General features: G+C 39.4%; 1 protein-coding gene across 1 annotated transcript in view; it reads left to right on the top strand.

Moving 5' to 3' along the window:
• RSU1 (Ras suppressor protein 1) overlaps positions 1 to 19,465 on the top strand; it is a 229,362-nt gene that overhangs the window by 7,203 nt on the left and 202,694 nt on the right. The window contains exon 3 of the mRNA XM_043967030.1: positions 5,818 to 5,868. Coding sequence (XP_043822965.1) covers positions 5,818 to 5,868 — 51 coding nt within the window. The remainder of the gene's footprint in view (positions 1 to 5,817; positions 5,869 to 19,465) is intronic.

Below are 19,465 nucleotides of genomic sequence, written 5' to 3'. Positions count from 1 at the left end.
TCAGCTGTTTTGAAAACAGGCCTATAATGCCACCTTGTGGTTCTTTTGTCACTTTGTCACTTAAACAAATCTCACTGAACCTCAGCAGTAACTTCAAAATTGTAAAGGATCCAACTCTATCTTATGCCCTTCACTAAGGCCCCCTGCCGCCATATCTCTTTGGGTTGTCATGGTTAGCATTGGAATTAGGAGTCTTGAGGTTCAAGGAGCAGAAAAGGCAAAAAACAACTACAAAGGAAAATCATTAGGTTCATTGTGGTCCTTAGATAGTCTTTTTTTTTTTTTAAGTTCATAGTAAATCCGTCAATTTTTCTCTAATTCTGCCAGTTCTTCATTCTTCGATGCTCTTCTGAAATAATCATCCTCTTGGCTTCTGTTGACCAATTTGCTGCTGATTGGCATCACAGTCTACCTGCTAATTTGTCAGGGGAGAGGTGGGTCAAATTCAGTTGCTTCTCTCTGTGAGGTGCTTTTCTCCATCACTGCGCCAGTTATCTTGTGTAGCTTTTCCTCTCCCAACCCCCAGTTTTCAGACTTGCTTCTCTGGACTATTTCAGGACTCTGTGCAGATCTTTGGGCCTGTTAGTTCAGTTGTTGTTCTTTGTCCTTCTTGCCTCCCTGCCAAGACATATTTTTCTCTCTCTCAGCTTGTTACCCCTTAGTAAGGCATAGGGGACTAGTGAAAAGATAGAAATTTTTATTTAAAGCTAGTCTAGTTCCCAGAGAGCGATAGAGACACACTTCATTCCATTTGGGGGCCCAGCTCTCTGAAGAGGGAGCTTTGTTTGCTTTAAGATTCCATCTCTTTCTCTTCTCCAGCTCCCGGATCAAAACAAAGTCCAAAACACCCTCTCAGCTTCCATTTGGTTCCCACCCATTTGAACAATATTTTTATATATCAAGGAGGGTGAAGGCTGGAGAATGGCCAAACCAGTGGGAAGCTGAAGGGTAACTTTGAATTGTGTTCTCAGTAAGTTTCCTTTGTCTTGTTAGTTGACTTACATCTTTTTGTAAATGCCTGGGTTGAACTAAAGGCAGGAAATACAGCACTGTTCCTTTAGGGACTTTTCCTATTTTTCAGTAAAAATTGAGGCCATTCACTGTGAGGTCCCACTTCTCTTGTCACTCTTGTGCCTTCTGCCACTTTCTTCTCCTTTACCCTTGTCTCACATGCTGAGATGGCCTTATTCCTTACTAAGGCTAACTAACCTCTCTACTTGGTTAAGCTATCCCATTCCATCCTGTCTCCTCCTCTGTCATCCCTATGCTTTAACTTATTTTCCATCTTTCCCTCTCTACTGGCTCATTTCCTACAGCCTACAAACATGCTCATGTCTCCCCCATCCTGCAAAATCCCTCCCTTGATCCTTCTGTCCCTGCTAGCCATCATCCTCTATCTCTTCTGTCCATTGTACCTAAACTGTCTACAATTGGAGCTTCCGCCTTCTCTCCTCTTACTCTCTTCTTAACCCCTTATAGTCTGGCTTCTGATCTTATGTCCCACCAAAGCTACCCTTTCCAAAGTTCCCTGGGATCCCTTAGTTGTCCAATCCAGTAGCTTTTACTCAGTCTTCATTCTCCTTGACTGCTCTGCAGCTTTCGATCACCCTCTTTTCTTTGATACTCTCTTTTCTCTAGGTTTTCAGGACGTTGTTCTCTCCTGGTTTTCATTTTACTTATTCAACTGGTCCTTCTCTGTCTCCTGGATCTTTCTCCAGATTGCATCCTCTAACCATAGATTTCCTCAGGCTTCTGTCCTGGAACTTCTTCTCTTCCTCTCTACTGCTTCACTTGGTGATCTCATCAGATCCCAGGAATTTAGTGATTGTGTCTATGCTGCCGATTCTAAAATCTACCCATGCTGCCCCAGTCTCTCTGCTGACCTCCAACCTCTCATCTCCAACTGCCTTTTAGACATCTTGAATTAAATGTGTTCAAAATGGATCTTCTCTCTCCACCTAAATCCCCCCCTCTTCTCTTACCTTCCTTTTTATGCTAGAGGACACCCTCCTAGTTCTTCAGGCTCACAACCTAGGAGTTGTCCTGGATCCCTCACTCTCTCTCATCCCCAAAATCCAAACCGTTGCCAAGGCCTGTTGATTTCATCTTTTCAACACCTCTTGAAAGGCAGTGACACTGGCCTCCTGGCTGTTCTGAGAATAAGACACTCTATCTCTTAGCTCTGGGCTCTTGCTGTCCTCCGTGTCTGGAATGTTCTCCCCTCTCAGCTCCACCCACTGACCTCCTGGCTTCCTTTAAGTCCCAACTAAAATCCCACCTTTTACTGGAAGCCTTCCCTAACTCCTTTTGATTCTAGTGTCTTCCCTTTATTAATTGTCTCCTATTTAGCCTGTAAATTGCTTGTTTGTGCATAATTGTTTGCACATTGTTGTCTCCCCCATGAGATCCAGAGCTCGTGTATTCCCAGTGCTCAGTGCAGTGCCCGGCACATAGTAGGTGCTTAGTAAATGTTTCTTGATTGATTGATGGCATTCACTTATTATTTACCAGGGCTCATCCTTGGTGATTTCTAGTTCCCAAGATAGCCAAAATGTTATTCTCACCATCCACCACCATGTGTCTTTAATGTCCATGAGGCAGCAGTGACCAAAGAGGAGGTACAGCCTTTTTATGTTTTCTTGACTGGTTTGGGCATTGCAGCTTTTATACTTGAAACATTCTATTTTTGTGAACCCTTTTTCTCTTCTTTTAATAGCGCAGTGTTCTCATGGGACTCACAAAGAAACAACCGCTCACAGACAGAAGGGAGTTGAGGGTGCATAAATACATCCACACTGCTGCCTCTTTTAAACCAGGAATCTTAGAACCATTTTAGTACTTCTGGTTCCTCTGATTGCATCATTTTTGTTTTTGTGTCTCAGCAGCCAGCACAGTTCCTGGCGGGTAGGAAGGGCCTAACAAAAGTTTGTTGATGGATTCACTGACTGGGTATGGGTCTTTCCTTCAAAAATGAAGATGATAATCCTATTATACCTTAGTAGGAAGTCTTTGAAAGTGCTTCTGGCCTAATAATTCAGCACCCTGTAGTCAGCCCCATGATGAGTAGCTCCAAATTTAGCCTAGACAACAAAAGAAAAGCCATGCATTGGCCTTTTTTAATTTGGTCTAAGGCCTGCCAGACCTTCAGCCCCACTGACATTGCCATCAAGAACCCAGAGTTACTTTCTTGCTTATAATGAGGAAATGGAATAGAATATTAGTGAAGGAAATTGCCACTAAACAGCAAAAACAAGGCAGGAAGTGGATGTGTGTGGTGGAATGAACTTTAGATTGGGGGTCTGAAAGATCTGGATTCAAATTCTACCTCAGGTACTTGCTGTCTAACTTGAATAAGTCATTCAACCATAATTTTCTCATCTGTAAATCGAGAAGCTTGTGCTAGACGACTCCTGAGGTCTTTTCTAGGTATGCCTCTATGATCCTATCATAGGCCAGATTTTTTTGGGGGGGGATATCGGGGGAGAAAGGAAATGCATCCTATATTTGGACCAATATTGCATGTCTAAGTTGGGAACTTTTGAGTAAAATATGGACAAATTCTGAGGAATCTTGATAAATTTTGTGAGCTCTAAGCTCCCTTCCAACTAACTCTAAACTAGCCATTCTCTGTGAAAGGAATAGGTGTAAGGATGGTTTACTTTTTTTTCCCTTTTCTTTCTTTTTTTTTTTTTCTTTTTGGTAAGGCAATTGGGGTTAAGTGACTTGCCCAGGATCACACAGCTAGTAAATTGTCAAGTGTCTGAGATCGGATTTGAACTCAGGTCCTCATGATTCCAGGGCTGGTGCTCTATCCACCGTGCCACTTAGCTGCCCCAATGGCTTACTTTTACAAATATCTGTTTTACATGTTTTATACTCCTTTTGTATCACGTTAGCTTTTCCTTTTACCAGTGAGAAATACCTGGCCCTCTTTGTTATGTGTAGGTGATGGGGAGCTTATTAAAAGAGTATTTATGGGGGAACAAAAGTACTGTGGATCTTAGAATTAAATCTTTCATTGTGTTTATTGGCTTCATGGGGCATGTTTTTCTTGGTGCTTTCTTTGATAGCTCTCTATATAGTCACTGCATTTTAGGAAAAATTGAAAAAGGAAGGAAAGATATGATGGCAAAAGTGCTGACTTCAGCTAAGATATGGGTTCAAATTCTAGTTTTGCCACTTACTATCTATGTGTCATTGGCAGGTAATTGAACTTCCATTGCTCAGTTTTCTTAGCTCTAACATGAGGGATTCCTTTTGAAGTTCTTCCCCATTCTGTACCCTTGAGCCTATGAAATATGTATAAAATATCCAGGAATCTACCTACCATGATGCAAGAATTATATGAACAGAATTATAAAACACTTTGCAGAAATTAAATTAAAGTTAAACAATTAGAAAGATAATGTTCAAGGTTGGGTTGTGTCAATATAATTAAATAACAGCACTGCCTAAATTCATTTATAGATTGAGTGCTATAGCAATCAGATTACCAGAGTTACTTCATAGAAATAAGAGAAAGAATAAAACATTTATCCCGAGGAACAAAATATCAAGAATTTCTAAGGATATAATGAGAAAGAAGGGGAAAGAAAGGGGCCTAGTACTAGGTTTCACACTGTACTACAAAGCCGTTGTCAAAACTATCTTATCCTAGTTAAATCTCAAAATGTTTGATAAACTCAGTGACTCCCTAACATATAACATTCTCGAGAAACAGAATAAGCTCTCTTGAAGTAGGTAATATAAATCAATCAATCAATCAATCTCTCTATCTCTCCATATACATGTAATGTTAATATTATAAACATGTAGGTAATATTAATATTATAAATATATAGGTAATATTAATAGCTAGGACAACTAGGTGGCTCAGTGGCCAGAGGGCTGAACCTAGAGTTAGGAAGACTCATCTTCCTGAATTCAAATCTGGCCTTAGATGATTACTTGCACTTAGCCCTATTTATCTCAGTTTCCTCATCTATAACATGAGTCAGAGAAGGAAATAGCAAACCACCACAAATGGGGTCACAAGGAGTCAGACACAACTGGAAAATACTGAGCAACAATAGCTAACATTTATATAGGGCTTAAAGTTTATGAAGCATTTTATATGTGTTGGTCCTATTATCTCCATTTTACAGATGAGTAAACTGAAACTGAGATAGGCCATATCACTTGCTCAGCATCACAGAGCTAGTAAGTGTCTGAGGTGGGGTTTCCACTCTGCCACCTGGCTACTGTTAGAATATTCAGGTGGAGATTAGTGATGAGCTGCAAGCTTCAGATGGGGATTAGATTAGGTGATATCAGAGCTGGCTTTTTTTGGGGGGAAATTTGTCAGTTTGAGTGAAGTTACTTCTTAGAGCACCCAGTGCGTCCTCAGACTGGGTGGGTGCAATCCCTGTCTATGGTATCAGCCATTTTTACAACTAAATATAATGGACTCATTTGAATCAACAAGTATTTATTAAGTGTCTACTATAAGCCAGGTACAATGCAAGGGGAAGAATGTAAAGTTTCAATCCTAGTTTCACCTTTTACTACGAGGGAGACTGTGGGCAAGTCATTTAATCTGTGTGGGCCTCAATTTTCTCATCTATGAAATAAGGTAATTGGACCAGATGAACTCTCAATACCTTTCTAGCTTCAAATCTGTGATTCCCATGTTGACACATATTTCCAAGATTCTACATGGGAAGAGTAAGTTAGTTATTCACCCTATGAAATAAAGTTTTAACAAAATTTCTTTTATTAGCATCTAGATGTAATTTGGATACATTTACTAACTGTGTTTTGTTTTTTTTTTCTTTGTAGTTACTTTGTCCCACATCACACAACTGGTTCTCAGCCACAACAAGCTAACAAGTAAGTGATTTTTGTTTTGTTTTGTTTTGTTCTGTTACACATTTTCAAAAGATTTATTACAGTATCCCAATGCCTCAGTAATATTATAAATATTACTTGTATTATTTCATTTAAAACACATAGTAAAGAAGCAAATCATCAGAAAAAATTAATAACATATCCCCAAAACATATGAATACATTATCTTCTTAAAGAAAGTTCTTTGTTCTACTTTAAAGTTTTCCCTTGATGCTTGGTGTTAATGTAATTTTGTCAGCTCCGTTATTTTTGAGGGTAGTATGGTGTGATGGAGAAAGCATTTATTTGTCTGGAGTCAGGAGAGAGCAAGATTTGGCTCTTGACTCCCATACTTACTAGTCACGTGACCACAGGAAAGTAATTTTAACCCTTCTGAACCTGTTTGCAGTATATTTTGCAAACCCTAATCTGCTTATAGACACGAGTCATTATTTTTTCAGAAGAGGTTCAACTTGGTGACAAGGGGAGGTGGATTCTGAATGTATTAGTGAAATGACATTACTTCTATGTCAGGAAGGTAATACTGACTCTCCCTCAAGAAGTGGCTCTGAATTGCAACTCTGCTCTATGCCCTTTCTGCTAAGAGGTGGTAAGGAGGAAGTGAGCTTTTTGGTTCTGTGCTAAATACTTCAAAGTGTTTGTAATTCTCTTTAATTATTTAAATATGGGAAGCTGTGCATTCTCCTGTTTGGGTAAAAGTAATTAGCAGCAGGTGGCTGACACAAAAGGAGACTTTATTTTGTAAGGTAGTGGGATTCCACTGTGCCATAAGAAATTGATGACCATGAGGGATTCAGAGAAATATGAAAAGATTCCTATGAAATGATGCACAGTAAATGAGATAGAACCAGGAAAATAGTTTATGCTGTGACCTCAACAGTAATGTGAGGGGAGGCAGCTTTGAAATGCTCAGAACTCTGAGCAAAGCAGTGACCAATCATGACTTCAGAAGACTGATAATTACTCTTACCCCTTGGCAGAGAACTAAGGAATTAGAGATATCAAATGCAATTACAAGGGAACTTTCATTGAAAATTAATCATGTATAGGCTGTGACTGAAAAGCCGTGGGATCGTCTTGTTTGATTTCAAAAAAGTCGATCTCCATGAAACTTTCTTCAGAGATGTCTATTCCAGTTGGGAAGGCAAAATTGTATCAATAGAATGTGAGCTCCTTGAGTCTCTCTGTTTTTATATCTGCAATGATTAGCACGGGGCCTGGCCCAGAAGAAGGGCTTGTTGTTGAATCAGAATTTGACTAATTTTTGGATACTTTAGATGAGCTACAGTTCTATTGTGAGTATTCTTGTCTCTGATGCACATCACCACCCTTCCATGGGGTAGTAAGAGTAATTTTGTAAGCTGCTTTATCAAAAACAAACAACAACAATGACACAAAAAGCTCCTCAGGTGTGGCCAGTCTTACATTTTATTAATGCTCCTTTCTTTCCAGATCACCACCATTCCCTCTGATTCCCTTTCCCCTCCACTAGAAGCCTTCTTTGTAACCAAGAAGTACCACCAGTGCCTTGACCATGGCTGATGATTTGCGCCTCAGTTGCACCTCTGCTCATTTTATCCCCTCTCTGCTAAGAAGATGGAGGCCCTTATCATAGTCAGGCCCCTGGAGTCATGGTGGATCACTCCATTGACCATCATTCTGATGCTTTTCAGTGTTGTTTCCCTACATGCCATTGTTAGGGCTTTTCTCTTGATTGGCTTACTTCACTCTGCATCAGCTGATAAAAATGTTCTCAAGTTTCTTTAATTTCTCCACAGTCATAATTTTTTATGCTGTAATAATATTCTCTGACACTCACGTACCACAGTTTGTTCAGTCATTCCCCAAACCATAGGCACTCACTTTTTTTGGTTAGTTCTTTGCTACCCCAAATGGGCTATTATAAGTCTGTTTGTAAATATGGCATTTTCCCTATCTTTGGTAACAATCACTGGGTTACAGAGTATGTATGATGTAGTGACTTCTCTTGTTTGAGTCCATGTTTTAATGAACAATTTATAGCTCCAACAGCAGTGCATTTGTGTGTCTTTCTTCACCCACTCCCCCAGCACTTACAGTTTTCATCTTTTGTCATCTTTTCTAGTCTCATCATTTTTTTAAATTTGTATTTCCTTCTTGGTGTTGATCTAGAACTTTCTTTTATAGAACTACAATATGAACCATAGTCTTCTTACCATCCCACACTGTCTTTAGTTTCCAAAGGTAACCCTGAAGGCACTAATCCCACATACCTTTCCCCTAACTATTTCTCTCCTGCAAATAGTAGTATATTTTAGCCAATCCCTCTCATAATGTTGTAGCTCCCCAACTGCTATGATACTATTAGGAAAATCCTAAATTCCTTTACACCAGCTTAATCTCTGGGATCGAATAGACTAAGCTTAGATCTAAGACTATCCATCGGTATTTCTACTTCCTTATTTCCCTAATTGTTTTCACCTTTGTTGTCTAATTAATTCCCAAGCAATAAAACCTGACCCCTCACAGATTAGAGCTCAGAGGCTCCTTTTCTTATTGGCCTGGGAGATATAAGGGAAAGTTTAAAGGGGGAGATCAATGCTCCGTATATCCAATTTTGACTCTCACAGTTACCTGAAATGCAGTGGCATGCTGGGTGATGATCCTAGCACCTCATCTGATCTCATGCCATTTTACACTCTTAAACACTTATCTTACCTATAACTTATGTTATATCGGGGTGTAAATCTTAGTTCATTTCACCATACTGTTGTCGACTTGAGGGTAGAGACCATGTCTCCTTTTTTTTTTTTTTTTTTTGCAGGGCAGTGAGGGTTAAGTGACTTGCTCAGGGTCACACAGCTAGTAAGTGTCAAGTGTCTGAGGCTGGATTTGAACTCAGGTCCTCCTGAATCCAAGACCAGTGCTTTATCCACTGCGCCACCTAGCTGCCCCCGAGACCATGTCTCCTTAAACTTTCTGGCTTTCCTAGCACCCAGCATTGTGAATTACTTTAAGATGTGTGTGGAATGCATGAGTGACTGTTGTTTTATCTGATGGCATGGTTTTGTGTTTTTAAGGCAATTAATGACTTCAAGGACATTCATAAGCTTTCACTTGGGTGGGAAGTAAGAAGGACATCTTTTTCAGGTTACTTACACATACAGACTTAAGTGGAGCATCAAGACATTTCTCTTGATAATGCAAAGTGTTGTAACCAGAAACATTCAGGTTTATAATTGTGGGCCTGTAGTCATTTGGAAAATTGTCGAAGTTAGTTGTGGTAGAATTGTGACTTTTTAGCATTGCATTGGATCATCTTCATTTTTTTCAGGTAAGAAACAAAGCTCCTTCAAAACTAAGGGATGTGTCTAAAGTCACCTAGGTAGTTTGTGGCAGAACCAGTGCTAGTGATTCCCAGTCTCAGTGATAGGGCCAGGAGGGATTCAGTTTTGTAGAAACAAATGTGTCAGGAGTAAGTGTTGATTAAACCAAACAAAAGAAGAACTGTATAGCTTGAGTGTGACTCGATTTTTAGTGTGACAGGGTCTTGACCAGTTCATTCAAATCCTGAAGCACCTCTAACCCCTTCTATAAAAAGGAAATATCTGGAATGGGGCAAAGGTAAATGAATATTCATTGGCAGGTACTATGTGGTGCTAGGTGTAGGACTGCTCTTACTCTAGGTCCCCATCCCCAATCTTGCTTTGAGTAGTCGTGGAGATTTTATTGGAGAGGAGTGATAAGAAATGACAAAAGACCCAGCTATGGGGACAGGAAGGGATGCCGGGGTCCATGGGGACTTGCTTTTCTGAGGACAACACACTTTGATTCTCAAATGATAATACAGATGTGGTCAGAGGGAGTTTGAAGGTCTCCATCACACTCAGGACCAAGAAAAAAAGTATGTTTTCTTCAGAATCTGTCCTGATTCCAAATCCATTCTGCATGCTGTGACCTCAGTACCCAGACTTGGGTCCAGAGTTCCTCTAGAACTTCTTCATTGCCAGCTGATAACTGGACCTGCTATTTGCTAGTCCAACATGAAGGTTTGAATTGTTTTCTGTAGTGTACATTCATTTGCTCATGCACAGGAATCTAGAGATAGGCGTTTCCTAGAATGCCTGTGTTCAAAGTACATCTTATGTCCGGGATTTCTAGGGTCTAGGAAAGCAGTGGATCATTAGCTGTTTGATATGTGTTTTATTTTGTATTGTTTATTGTTATATATTTATTTCCTTGTTCATCAGTCTCCACTAAGAGTAAAAAGTATTTATACTGTTTCTAAGCATGTTCATATGCTTTTGTGGAGCACCATCTCCATTAGGCCAAGATCATAGGCTGTTTAGTAGAAATAATAGAAATAATACACATTCTGGAGATAGGCTCTGGCCAGTAGTTAGAGGCTCTGTACTGATTTCTTATTGTGTAAATCCCAGATCAGCCTATTTCCTCAATGTGAATTTGTGTTGTCCCAGAGCAAGGAGGAGCTGAGGGGTAGAAGGTTATTGGTACCCTGGGAGCCGTGGAGAGCACGGCCCTTATTTAGCACCTCTGCCCAAGAAGGCCCGTCCAGACCATGAGGGTGGGCATGAGATGAGCCTATCCTTTGACTTTTTTCTATCTACAAGGACTAGGATAGTGGCTATAAATGCTTCCTTGTGCTGAAATGATATGCTTTCCTTAGCTACTCAATCGAGGGAAAATACATATATAGGTTGTTTTAAAATTGTATTTGCATGCTTGTTTTCCTTTTTTCAAATTTGTAATACTGGGTTGGATGAAAGATTGCTTGGGTGGAGATGGAAGTGTTCAAGCTATGATTAGCATGGATTATAATTAATACCTGCTTCTTAGAGAATAACTTAGTGGTGTTGGCCATTTTACTTGTATAGCTGTGGTTTTGAGGAAGTTAATGACAAGAGCTCACTTTTTCCCCTCCTTAATTGACTGTCACTCCTTTGTGCTTGTCATTTTTCCTGTAGACTTGAATGATTTTCTAATAATATAGCAAGGATTTGTTAGGGCACTTTCAAAGTCTAATGAAATTGGGGAAAATGTCATGTCGAGAGATTTGTGTGTGTCTGAATTTATATTTTACATATAATACACGGCTTGAAGCAATGTCACATAGCTGTTGATTACTGAGAAATGAGAGTGACAGCTGGGTCACACTTCTGTGCCGGAGTTAGGAATGGGATGGTTCATTTTTAGCACATGCTTTGTGTTGTTGCCCATGCATAAGGCAAGGGCAGAACCACAGGCACTGCCACGCTGTGTTAATAGTGGCTGCAACTGCTGAAATCAAGGCAGAAGGTCTACTGATTAAACAAATACAGACAAGAAATCATAGAAAGTGTCCCTGGAAGGGACTTTCAAGATCATGTAGTCTCACACTTCACTGCATCTCCGTGGAATGTCAGGGTTGGCCTGACCAGTACCTGAACAAGAATCCTTTCTACAACATACTTTTGCTACAGTAAGATTAATTAATTAAAATAACAATAATAAATTAATAATAATTAAAAATAATAATTAGAATTTATAGAGTGTTTTAAGGTTTGTAATATTATAGGAGACCAAGACCCATAGGGAGGGGCACTCAGTGTACTTAAAGGTCTTACACCCGAAGAAACTGAGGCCTAGACTCATGAAGTGACCTGCCCTTTTGATTCTTTTTCATTTTCCTGTCCTGCCACTTCCAGACCAAGCCACCGCAGACTCTGGAGGAGCTGAGACACTCAGCTCAGTTCTCCTTGGACCCATAGGTTCTCTTATTCACCTCAACTTTTCCGCTTCCCCACCCCTTGCAATGAAATCAATGCTACCATTGCCTCTGAGGGGGGTGTGTGTGTCAACTTCATTGTTAGCATACTGCCCTATTGTTCACCATCTCTCTAAATTTCTGGACTAAAACCTCCTCTGGCCACCACCCCCCTGCCTATTTATGTGATCTCCTCCATTAGCACCCAGTGCCCAACTTTTAACTTGTACCTGGAGCTTAATAAATGCTTTTTTTTTTTTTTTTGGCATATTGACTTGTTGCCATTAGAAAAATAGGTCTCTTTTGTCTCTCCCCAGTATCTGATGCAATGCTTGACACATAGTAAGTGCTTAATAATGCATTCAGGCATTCAGTAGTTCCTCTCCTAGAAGTCATTTGCTGTCAGTTTTATCATCTTTTGATTGTAAAAGACTAAGATCTACCTAGATGTGAAGGCTAATGCTTTAATAAAATTATTTCACAATCTCAAATGTAACCCAGTTTAGGGGCTTAGAATTATTGTGGTGGAAAAATTTAAATTGGGATAATAAAGTAGAACAGATATTATGTCTTTTATATCATTAATTCACATGGCCATCCTACAAAGAGGAAATTTCAGTCTGGAAGGCATCTGCTTCACTGGTTTCCTTTAAGTCTCAGCTAAAATCTTACCTTGCAACAGGAAGCCTTCTCCAGACCCTCTTAATTCTGTGCCTTCTGCCTGATAACTATTCCCTGCTTTTCCTGTATTTGGCTTGTTCGCACATATTTGTTTGCATGTCGTCTTCCCCGTTAGACTGTGAGCCCTTCGTTGGCAAGGCTTGTCTTCCTTTTTTTTGTGTGTGTGTGCTCCCAGTGCTTCACACAATGTCTGGTGCATAGTAGGTGCTTAATGAATGCTTATTGACTGACTGACTCTCTAAAAGGTGTGATAAGAGAAATGCTTTCCTCTTGGGAGAAAATGTGGAGTTAAACAAATTGACTTTTTTTTTTTAACAGCCTTTTTAAAAAACAAAGGATCCCAAGCTTCAGATTATATATACATACATCCATGCATACAGAGACATATACACAAATGTACACACACATATAGAAATTTTTTCAAATTTAATTTTTTTTATGAGACACTTGACTGTTTGAGATACTCAGCTGAATCCAGTCAACTAATTAATTGTCTTAGCAGTTTGTGTTTCAAACCATTGAGAGTACAGTGATAGTGACACTTGATCTGTTCCACTAAGGTCAAATTAGCATCTTTTACTAGTTTTCTGGCATTTAAAATGAATGCTTTTGCTACGGTCTTCCAAGTGTTTATAGTAAATATGTCCGTTTGATAGGAATATAAATATGCATAAAAGCAGAGCAGCTTAGCACACCCTTCTGTCACTTTTTATTGCAATCAGTGTCTTTCACTTTGCATTGTTTTTAATAGGGTGGCTGGCTGGCAGAGCCGTGAAGCCTCTGGGATTCACACAGATAAATCCCCTGGCACCACTTAGATCTTGCATAAGCATTTATTCATGGTTTTCTTTTACTATGCCGATTATATCTTTTGAGTCCTGTCTCCAAAGACTGACATTTTCACTTCTGTACCTGTGGGAGAAACGACTGGCACGTTGAAAGACGCAGCAGATGACCCTGGGAGCACGTCTCCCTTGAGGTCCCAAAGGTGCTTTGTGTCTCAGGTCCAGAAAAATCACAACGTTTGTGGTGCTCCTAAAACTATACTGATGTTAACAATTTTGAGAGTGATGGACACGTCCACTGCCATAGATCAAAGCATGAAAGAGTTGAAGAATCAAGTATCTCTTTGACCAGAGAGGCATAGGTAAAGTAGGATGTGTGATTCTGATCCAGAATGGCTTTTGTTATCTCTCTTCCTGCACTCACTTACTTGTACTATGAAATCATACATTTATTCTTTATATCTTTCCAATAGCTGTGATTTGCTTAGAACACTTGAAAAATCAATAGCAAAATATTATGTCTAGTGCTCAGCCTCAGTTTTCTGGCTAGAGGCAGCCAGCTCATAGTGTGGATAGACTGGGGGATTTCTATTCAGGAAATCGTGAGTTTGAACCTGACCTCAAATACAGTCTGTGTGACCCAGGGCAAGTCACCCAAGCTCTTTTCAGCCTCAGTTCCCTCATTTGTTGTTGTTAGTATCAAATGAGATCATGTATGTGAAGTTGCTTTGCACACTTTAATTTCTCCATAAAAGTTAGCACATATTCTTGTAATTAATAATGCTGCTGCTGCTGATGATGATAGAGTTGAACATAAAATCACAGAACTGAAGGGAGTCTTTATGATTATCTTGTCCAACTCTGTACAGTAAGTAGCACAATGCCTGGCACATACTAGGTGCTTAATAAATGTTTACCCCATCTTTCCTTCCAACCTGGCCTGGATAAAGAATTCTCTGTACAACAAAAGTGTTAGCACATGGCCCATTTGGCCCACAGCGCTCCTGAGGGCAACCCAACCAGATGAAAATATAGTTCCTATCTGACTTTAATGTGTCGAAATATTAGTTTTAAAATGTGTGTATATATATATATATATATATGTATATATGTGTACACACACACATATATACACATACAAATGTGATTTTCTAAGTCAATATTCATCCTTCAGGGATCTTTTTATATGGTTTGGTAGGTCCTCTTTTTGTTTAAGTTTGATACGACTGCCCTACAACATACCCAGAAAATCATCTACTCTTTGTTTGAAGGCCTCCAGTCAATGGAATAACTTTGATTTTCAGGAATTCTTCCTTATATCAACCCTAAATTTGTCTCTCTGTAACTTCCACTCACTATTCCTAGTAATGTCCTCTGAGACCAAGAAAAACAAACCTAGTCCTTCTTCTGGGGGGAGCAGCCCTTCAAATACTTGGACAGCTCTCCTATTTTGCCATGACAACCCTTCCAATTTAGTTCCACTTTAGCATAGGGCCAAGGACAGCTCTCTTGGGGCACTCCACTGCAAACCACCTTCTAAGCTGACATGGAGCCATTGATGACTATTTGGGGTGGGGGTTCAGCTCTTCAACTGAATATTTAATTGCACTCTCTTTTATTCCAGATATTTCCAAATGATTTATTAAAATCTAGGTAAGCTTCAGGTACATTTCCCTGATCTGTCACTCTAATAACTATTTTTTTTTTAAAGGAAATATGGTTTTGAATTAAATAAGAAAGTCACACCTTAAAAGGTGAGGGGCTGTCATGGCTTACTGGCCTAAACCTGGCATTCAGGATGTCATTGGACTTTTTAAAATCCTACAGTGGCTAATTTCTATCTATATGAGTTTGTTTTCCATATATACTTGGCATCATCAGTGAGTCACAGAGCCCCTTCATTCCTTTTTCTCTATCTAGAATGTACTTGTATCATTACCACCAGATATCTTTTAGGCCTAGCAAAATGGTTATGGGGAAAGAGTAGATTTGACTATTTGACCTTGGGTAATCAGCTAAGCTCTCTGAGCCTCAGTTTACTCCCATGTAAAAATAAGGGGATTGGATTAGCTGGGCCCCAAGCTCCCTTCCATCTCTACATCTAAGATCCTAAGTAGACTTCAAGTGGTATTTATTCCATGAAACCTCCAACTACTATAGAGAGACCAGATTGTTTGAGTACCTTTTATACTAAAAGTTAACACTTAGTTGCTTCCTGTTGGGTAATTGTTAGTCCCATTCCCCTTGAAGCCAGGGACCATATCTTGACTCTGTTTGTATTTCTCACTGTAAAGTGCTGGGCCTGTATCCCTGATGAAAATACAGTAGCTCAGAAGCTGAAATTTAGTGGTGGAAGGGACGTCAGGACCATTTTTCTTCTCTAGCTCCTGAAGGGGAAAGGAATCCCTTCTATAACCCATAACCTGACCCACAAGTGATGTTCTTCTTTGGGAGTTGGGGCTGGGGAGAGGAAACGTTTTCCCCTTTTGGAAAGCTTTTAATGTTTGGAGGTTTTGCCTTTCCATCCAGGCCTGGTTGTATGAATGAATGACTATTTAAAAGACCAATGAAAAAGTCAATAGGTACTTCTGATTGGTTGAAGGCGGCCACTACTGAGGGATTTGTCCAGAATATGTCATAAGAGTATAGAAAAGGAGTAAAAAGTGAAAAATGTATTTTTGGAGCAGAAAATACTGCATCTAGCCACCACAGACTTCCTCTTTTGTGTTTGTGGTCATTGACTGCAGATGTAGTGGAAACATGTTTTTCCTACAGAAACAGATTATCTCTGGACACTGAATTATCTCTTGACAAAACAGGCTCTGAAGAAGAAAAAGCTAATTTCATAGTCAAGGAATAGATGGAATGAATACTGTTTGGATCAGTAAAGAGTCTTAGGAAAGAGTGTGGGAAGCTGTTTAAATGAAGTCCTCATTTAAAACTCCCTCCAACAATTATGCATATTCAAAATACTCTTTTGAATCCTTTTTAAGGATCCTTCAAAGTCTGGTTCATATTCTGTGAACCCCTGTTGTTGTTGTGGTTGTTCTTTTATAATGAAATGTATCAGTCCATTTGGTTAAGCTAAGATAAACGTTATTCACAAACAGACATGTTAACCATTCATCAACCCCCACCCCACCCTTTACAAATGTTTTTCCTTTTTACTGTTTGCTGTCTTTTGGGGATGCAAGAGAAAAAATAATCTTTCTAGGAAAGTGCATGCTACTTGAGTTCTGAATTGTAAAGTCCTAGACATTAATAGTTAGCATCTATATACCAAGTTCCTAATACTATCTCATTTGATCTGACTGATCAAAGGATCTCTGATTAGGAGAGCAGATAATGAAACAGACTTCCCTTCCTTTCTCTTATTAGAGAGGTGGGGATTGTGGATGCTAAATGTGGCCTATGATGTTAGAAACTTTCACTGTGTTGGTGGGCCTGGCCTGAATCTTTTTAATTTGTTCCAAGGAAGGGTTCAGTGGGGAAGGTTTAAAGGGGGAATGATTGTGGTATAAAAACAAAAGGCAACAACCTTTTCTTTTTTAAAAGAGGGCATGGTCAATCTACAAACTCCATTGTCTTCAAAGAAAGTGACATCAGTAACCAACAAATTCATCTAAAAAAAAATTAGATTTAAGCTTCAGAATTATCGGTAACTCAAGGGATTAAAGAAAAGTATCCTGACCAAATCTCCTGACGCCATATTTTTGTGGTTTTATTTTTATAGACAGTCCATGGTGTGGAAACTCCCTCCACTGATGCACATCTCAATTTATCTAAGTTTATACCCTTGGAAAGTTGTCTGGGCACTGGGAGGTTGTGGTTTCCCTCTGTACACACAGCCAGAATGGGTCAGGCAGGATTTGAAACCAGGTCTTTGTGACTTCGAGGCTAGTCCTTTATCCAGTAACCACAGTACAAGGTATATTCTCATGGGTTACTTGTGAGTTCTCAAAGGATAGCATATGACACGGTTTACTTTTGAAGTGCTATTCCTCCTACCCCTTTATCTTTCCATGTCCTATTCATCTTTCAAGGCCCAGATTAACTTTCTTCCATGGAAAGTTCTCCCACTGTCCCATTCCACACACATCTTGTCCTCTGAATCCCTGTTTTATTTATAGCCTGGATCTGCATTCCAGGACTTAGTTGTATTAGCTTCACAACTAGAATGTAAACTTCTTGAGGGCAGGGACTATCTCATGTATGTCTTATGCATTCTTTCTCTATGCTTCCTGCAGAGCTGGATCTAGAAGTTGGCCATTAAATACCAGTTGATTGGTGATATGAGGTAAAGTTTAGAAGTCTTTTCTCCTAGAAACTGTCTTAAAGTTTACTTGAAGAATCAAAGCATAATCTAGAGTAGTGATTCTTTAAAGAAAACATTTAAAAGGGTGCAAATGTAAAATGTGAGGTCTGTGAGTTTTTGTCTTTTAGCTCTGACTTGCACATGGTAGGTGCTTTGCACGTTAGGTGCTTACGAAATGGTTGTTGAATGGAATGATATGACAATAACCACCACTACCACTACAACAGTTGGCTTTTATGTAGCAGTTTAAGGTTTATAAAGTATTTTTCAAATATCTCATTTGATTCTTAAAACCATTCTGAGAGGTAGATGCTATTAACTCCAGTTTACAGTGAGTAAACTGAAGCAGACAGGCTAAATGACATGTCCAAGGTCATACAACTGGTACATGTCTGAGGTCGGATTTGAACTCAGATCTTCTTGACTCCAGTTCTAGCACTCTACTCACTGTATCATCTAGTTGCTGCTATTGTGATAAAACTTCCCTTCCTTAGGCATTTCATGATATCATTTTGTTCCAGCTCTTCCTCAACAGGAAAGAGTGCTAAATTTCGAATCAGAGGTTGTGGGTTCAAATTCTGGCTCTATCCATTAGACTTACCTGTCTGATCCATTTCAAGTCTTTGGGATTCCTTCCTGGTCTGTAATATGAGAGGGTTGGACTAGATGACCCCCAAGGTCCCTTCCCGCTGTAAATCTTTATGAAACTATAAAATGGGCCCTCCAGGTCTGACCACTATGAGATATTTAGCAGCAATGTCTTTTTTCATTCCTACCAACACTTCCCCTCTGCCCGATTTTTTTTTTTCTTAGAGAAAACACATGGCAGGATTTGTCCATTAGAGGTCACTGTTGAGATACATAAAGATAACTACCAGAAGTTGTTCCAGTTGCAATGTATTTGGCTGTGGATGGTGGGGCAGATTGCTACTGCAGATAATATTGGGCATATACACCAAAAATAATGTAGAACATTGTAAAGAGGAAATAGGATGTTTCTGTCTTGCTTATTTGATGATGTTCAGGGCTTGGGGGAAAAATAACTTTGACTCACAATAAATGATTGTTTCTGTATTTGGAAGGAAAAATATATTTAATGCCATGTGTATTGAATTTGAGTGCTTATAGGTTCTATAGAATTAGTGTCCAGTGTGGAAACATCTAGACTTTAGTATCTGGCTAATTGTTGGCAGGATTGTCTTGCCTTACACAGGATTTTGTATCTGACATATGTGGGATTTTCCTTGTGGTAGACTGTTTAAAAATATTCATGTAAATTACCCAGATTTTAATTTAAAAATAAAAATATAGCACTTCCTAAAATACATGCATTGTGTATGTTTATGGTGATTATTTTACAACTAAATACCATTTTGTGTAGAAGAATGTCATTTACCATTGAAGGATGAAGGCTTATTCTGGGATGGGGAGAAAAATAGCACAGTACAAGACATGGGCGTGTTTTCTTTGAGTATTAATGGTGTGAGTCTTCAGAACCAAGACTTGATTTTTACAAAATGAATTTATTCTTTTTTTGCCACCATTCTCTAAGGCTTATATTGTAGATATATGGAATGACCCCCCAAATGCCTCAATACTGTTTCTTTTGTGGCCCCGATGTGTTTGTGGGGATGAAGATTTTATCATCTTGTGCATTAGGAAATAACCAAGGTCAGCATGTGCATGCGTGCGTGCGTGCGTGCGTGCGTGCGTGTGTGTGTGTGTGTGTGTGTAGAACCTATTTACAAAAGTAGTGAAACCGTCCAGTTTGTGCCATTGTCATGAGCCAGCTTTGTCAATTTGATTGTTCATCTCGATGAGTTTAAGCTTCAGTTCACATGCACGACCTTCTGTTGAAAAATTGGCAGTTTTCTCTTGAGTCTTTGGCACTGACTTCCCAAATCTGGACCTATGCTGGACGAGGCCGTACAGATGACAAAGCTGGGTCTTATTTAAACAAAGTGAAAAAGGAAGCACTTGTAGAAAGCATGAGATGACAAGGGCCACTCAATGGAAAGCTCGAATGTGAATTTGGCTTGGTAATGGACCAAGCAG

The sequence above is a fragment of the Dromiciops gliroides genome, chromosome 5, assembly GCF_019393635.1.
Source record: "Dromiciops gliroides isolate mDroGli1 chromosome 5, mDroGli1.pri, whole genome shotgun sequence".
NCBI classification, from domain to species: Eukaryota; Metazoa; Chordata; class Mammalia; order Microbiotheria; family Microbiotheriidae; genus Dromiciops; species Dromiciops gliroides.
Note: the sequence above shows the minus strand (reverse complement) of the source record. Positions and strands in the feature narration are given on the sequence as shown.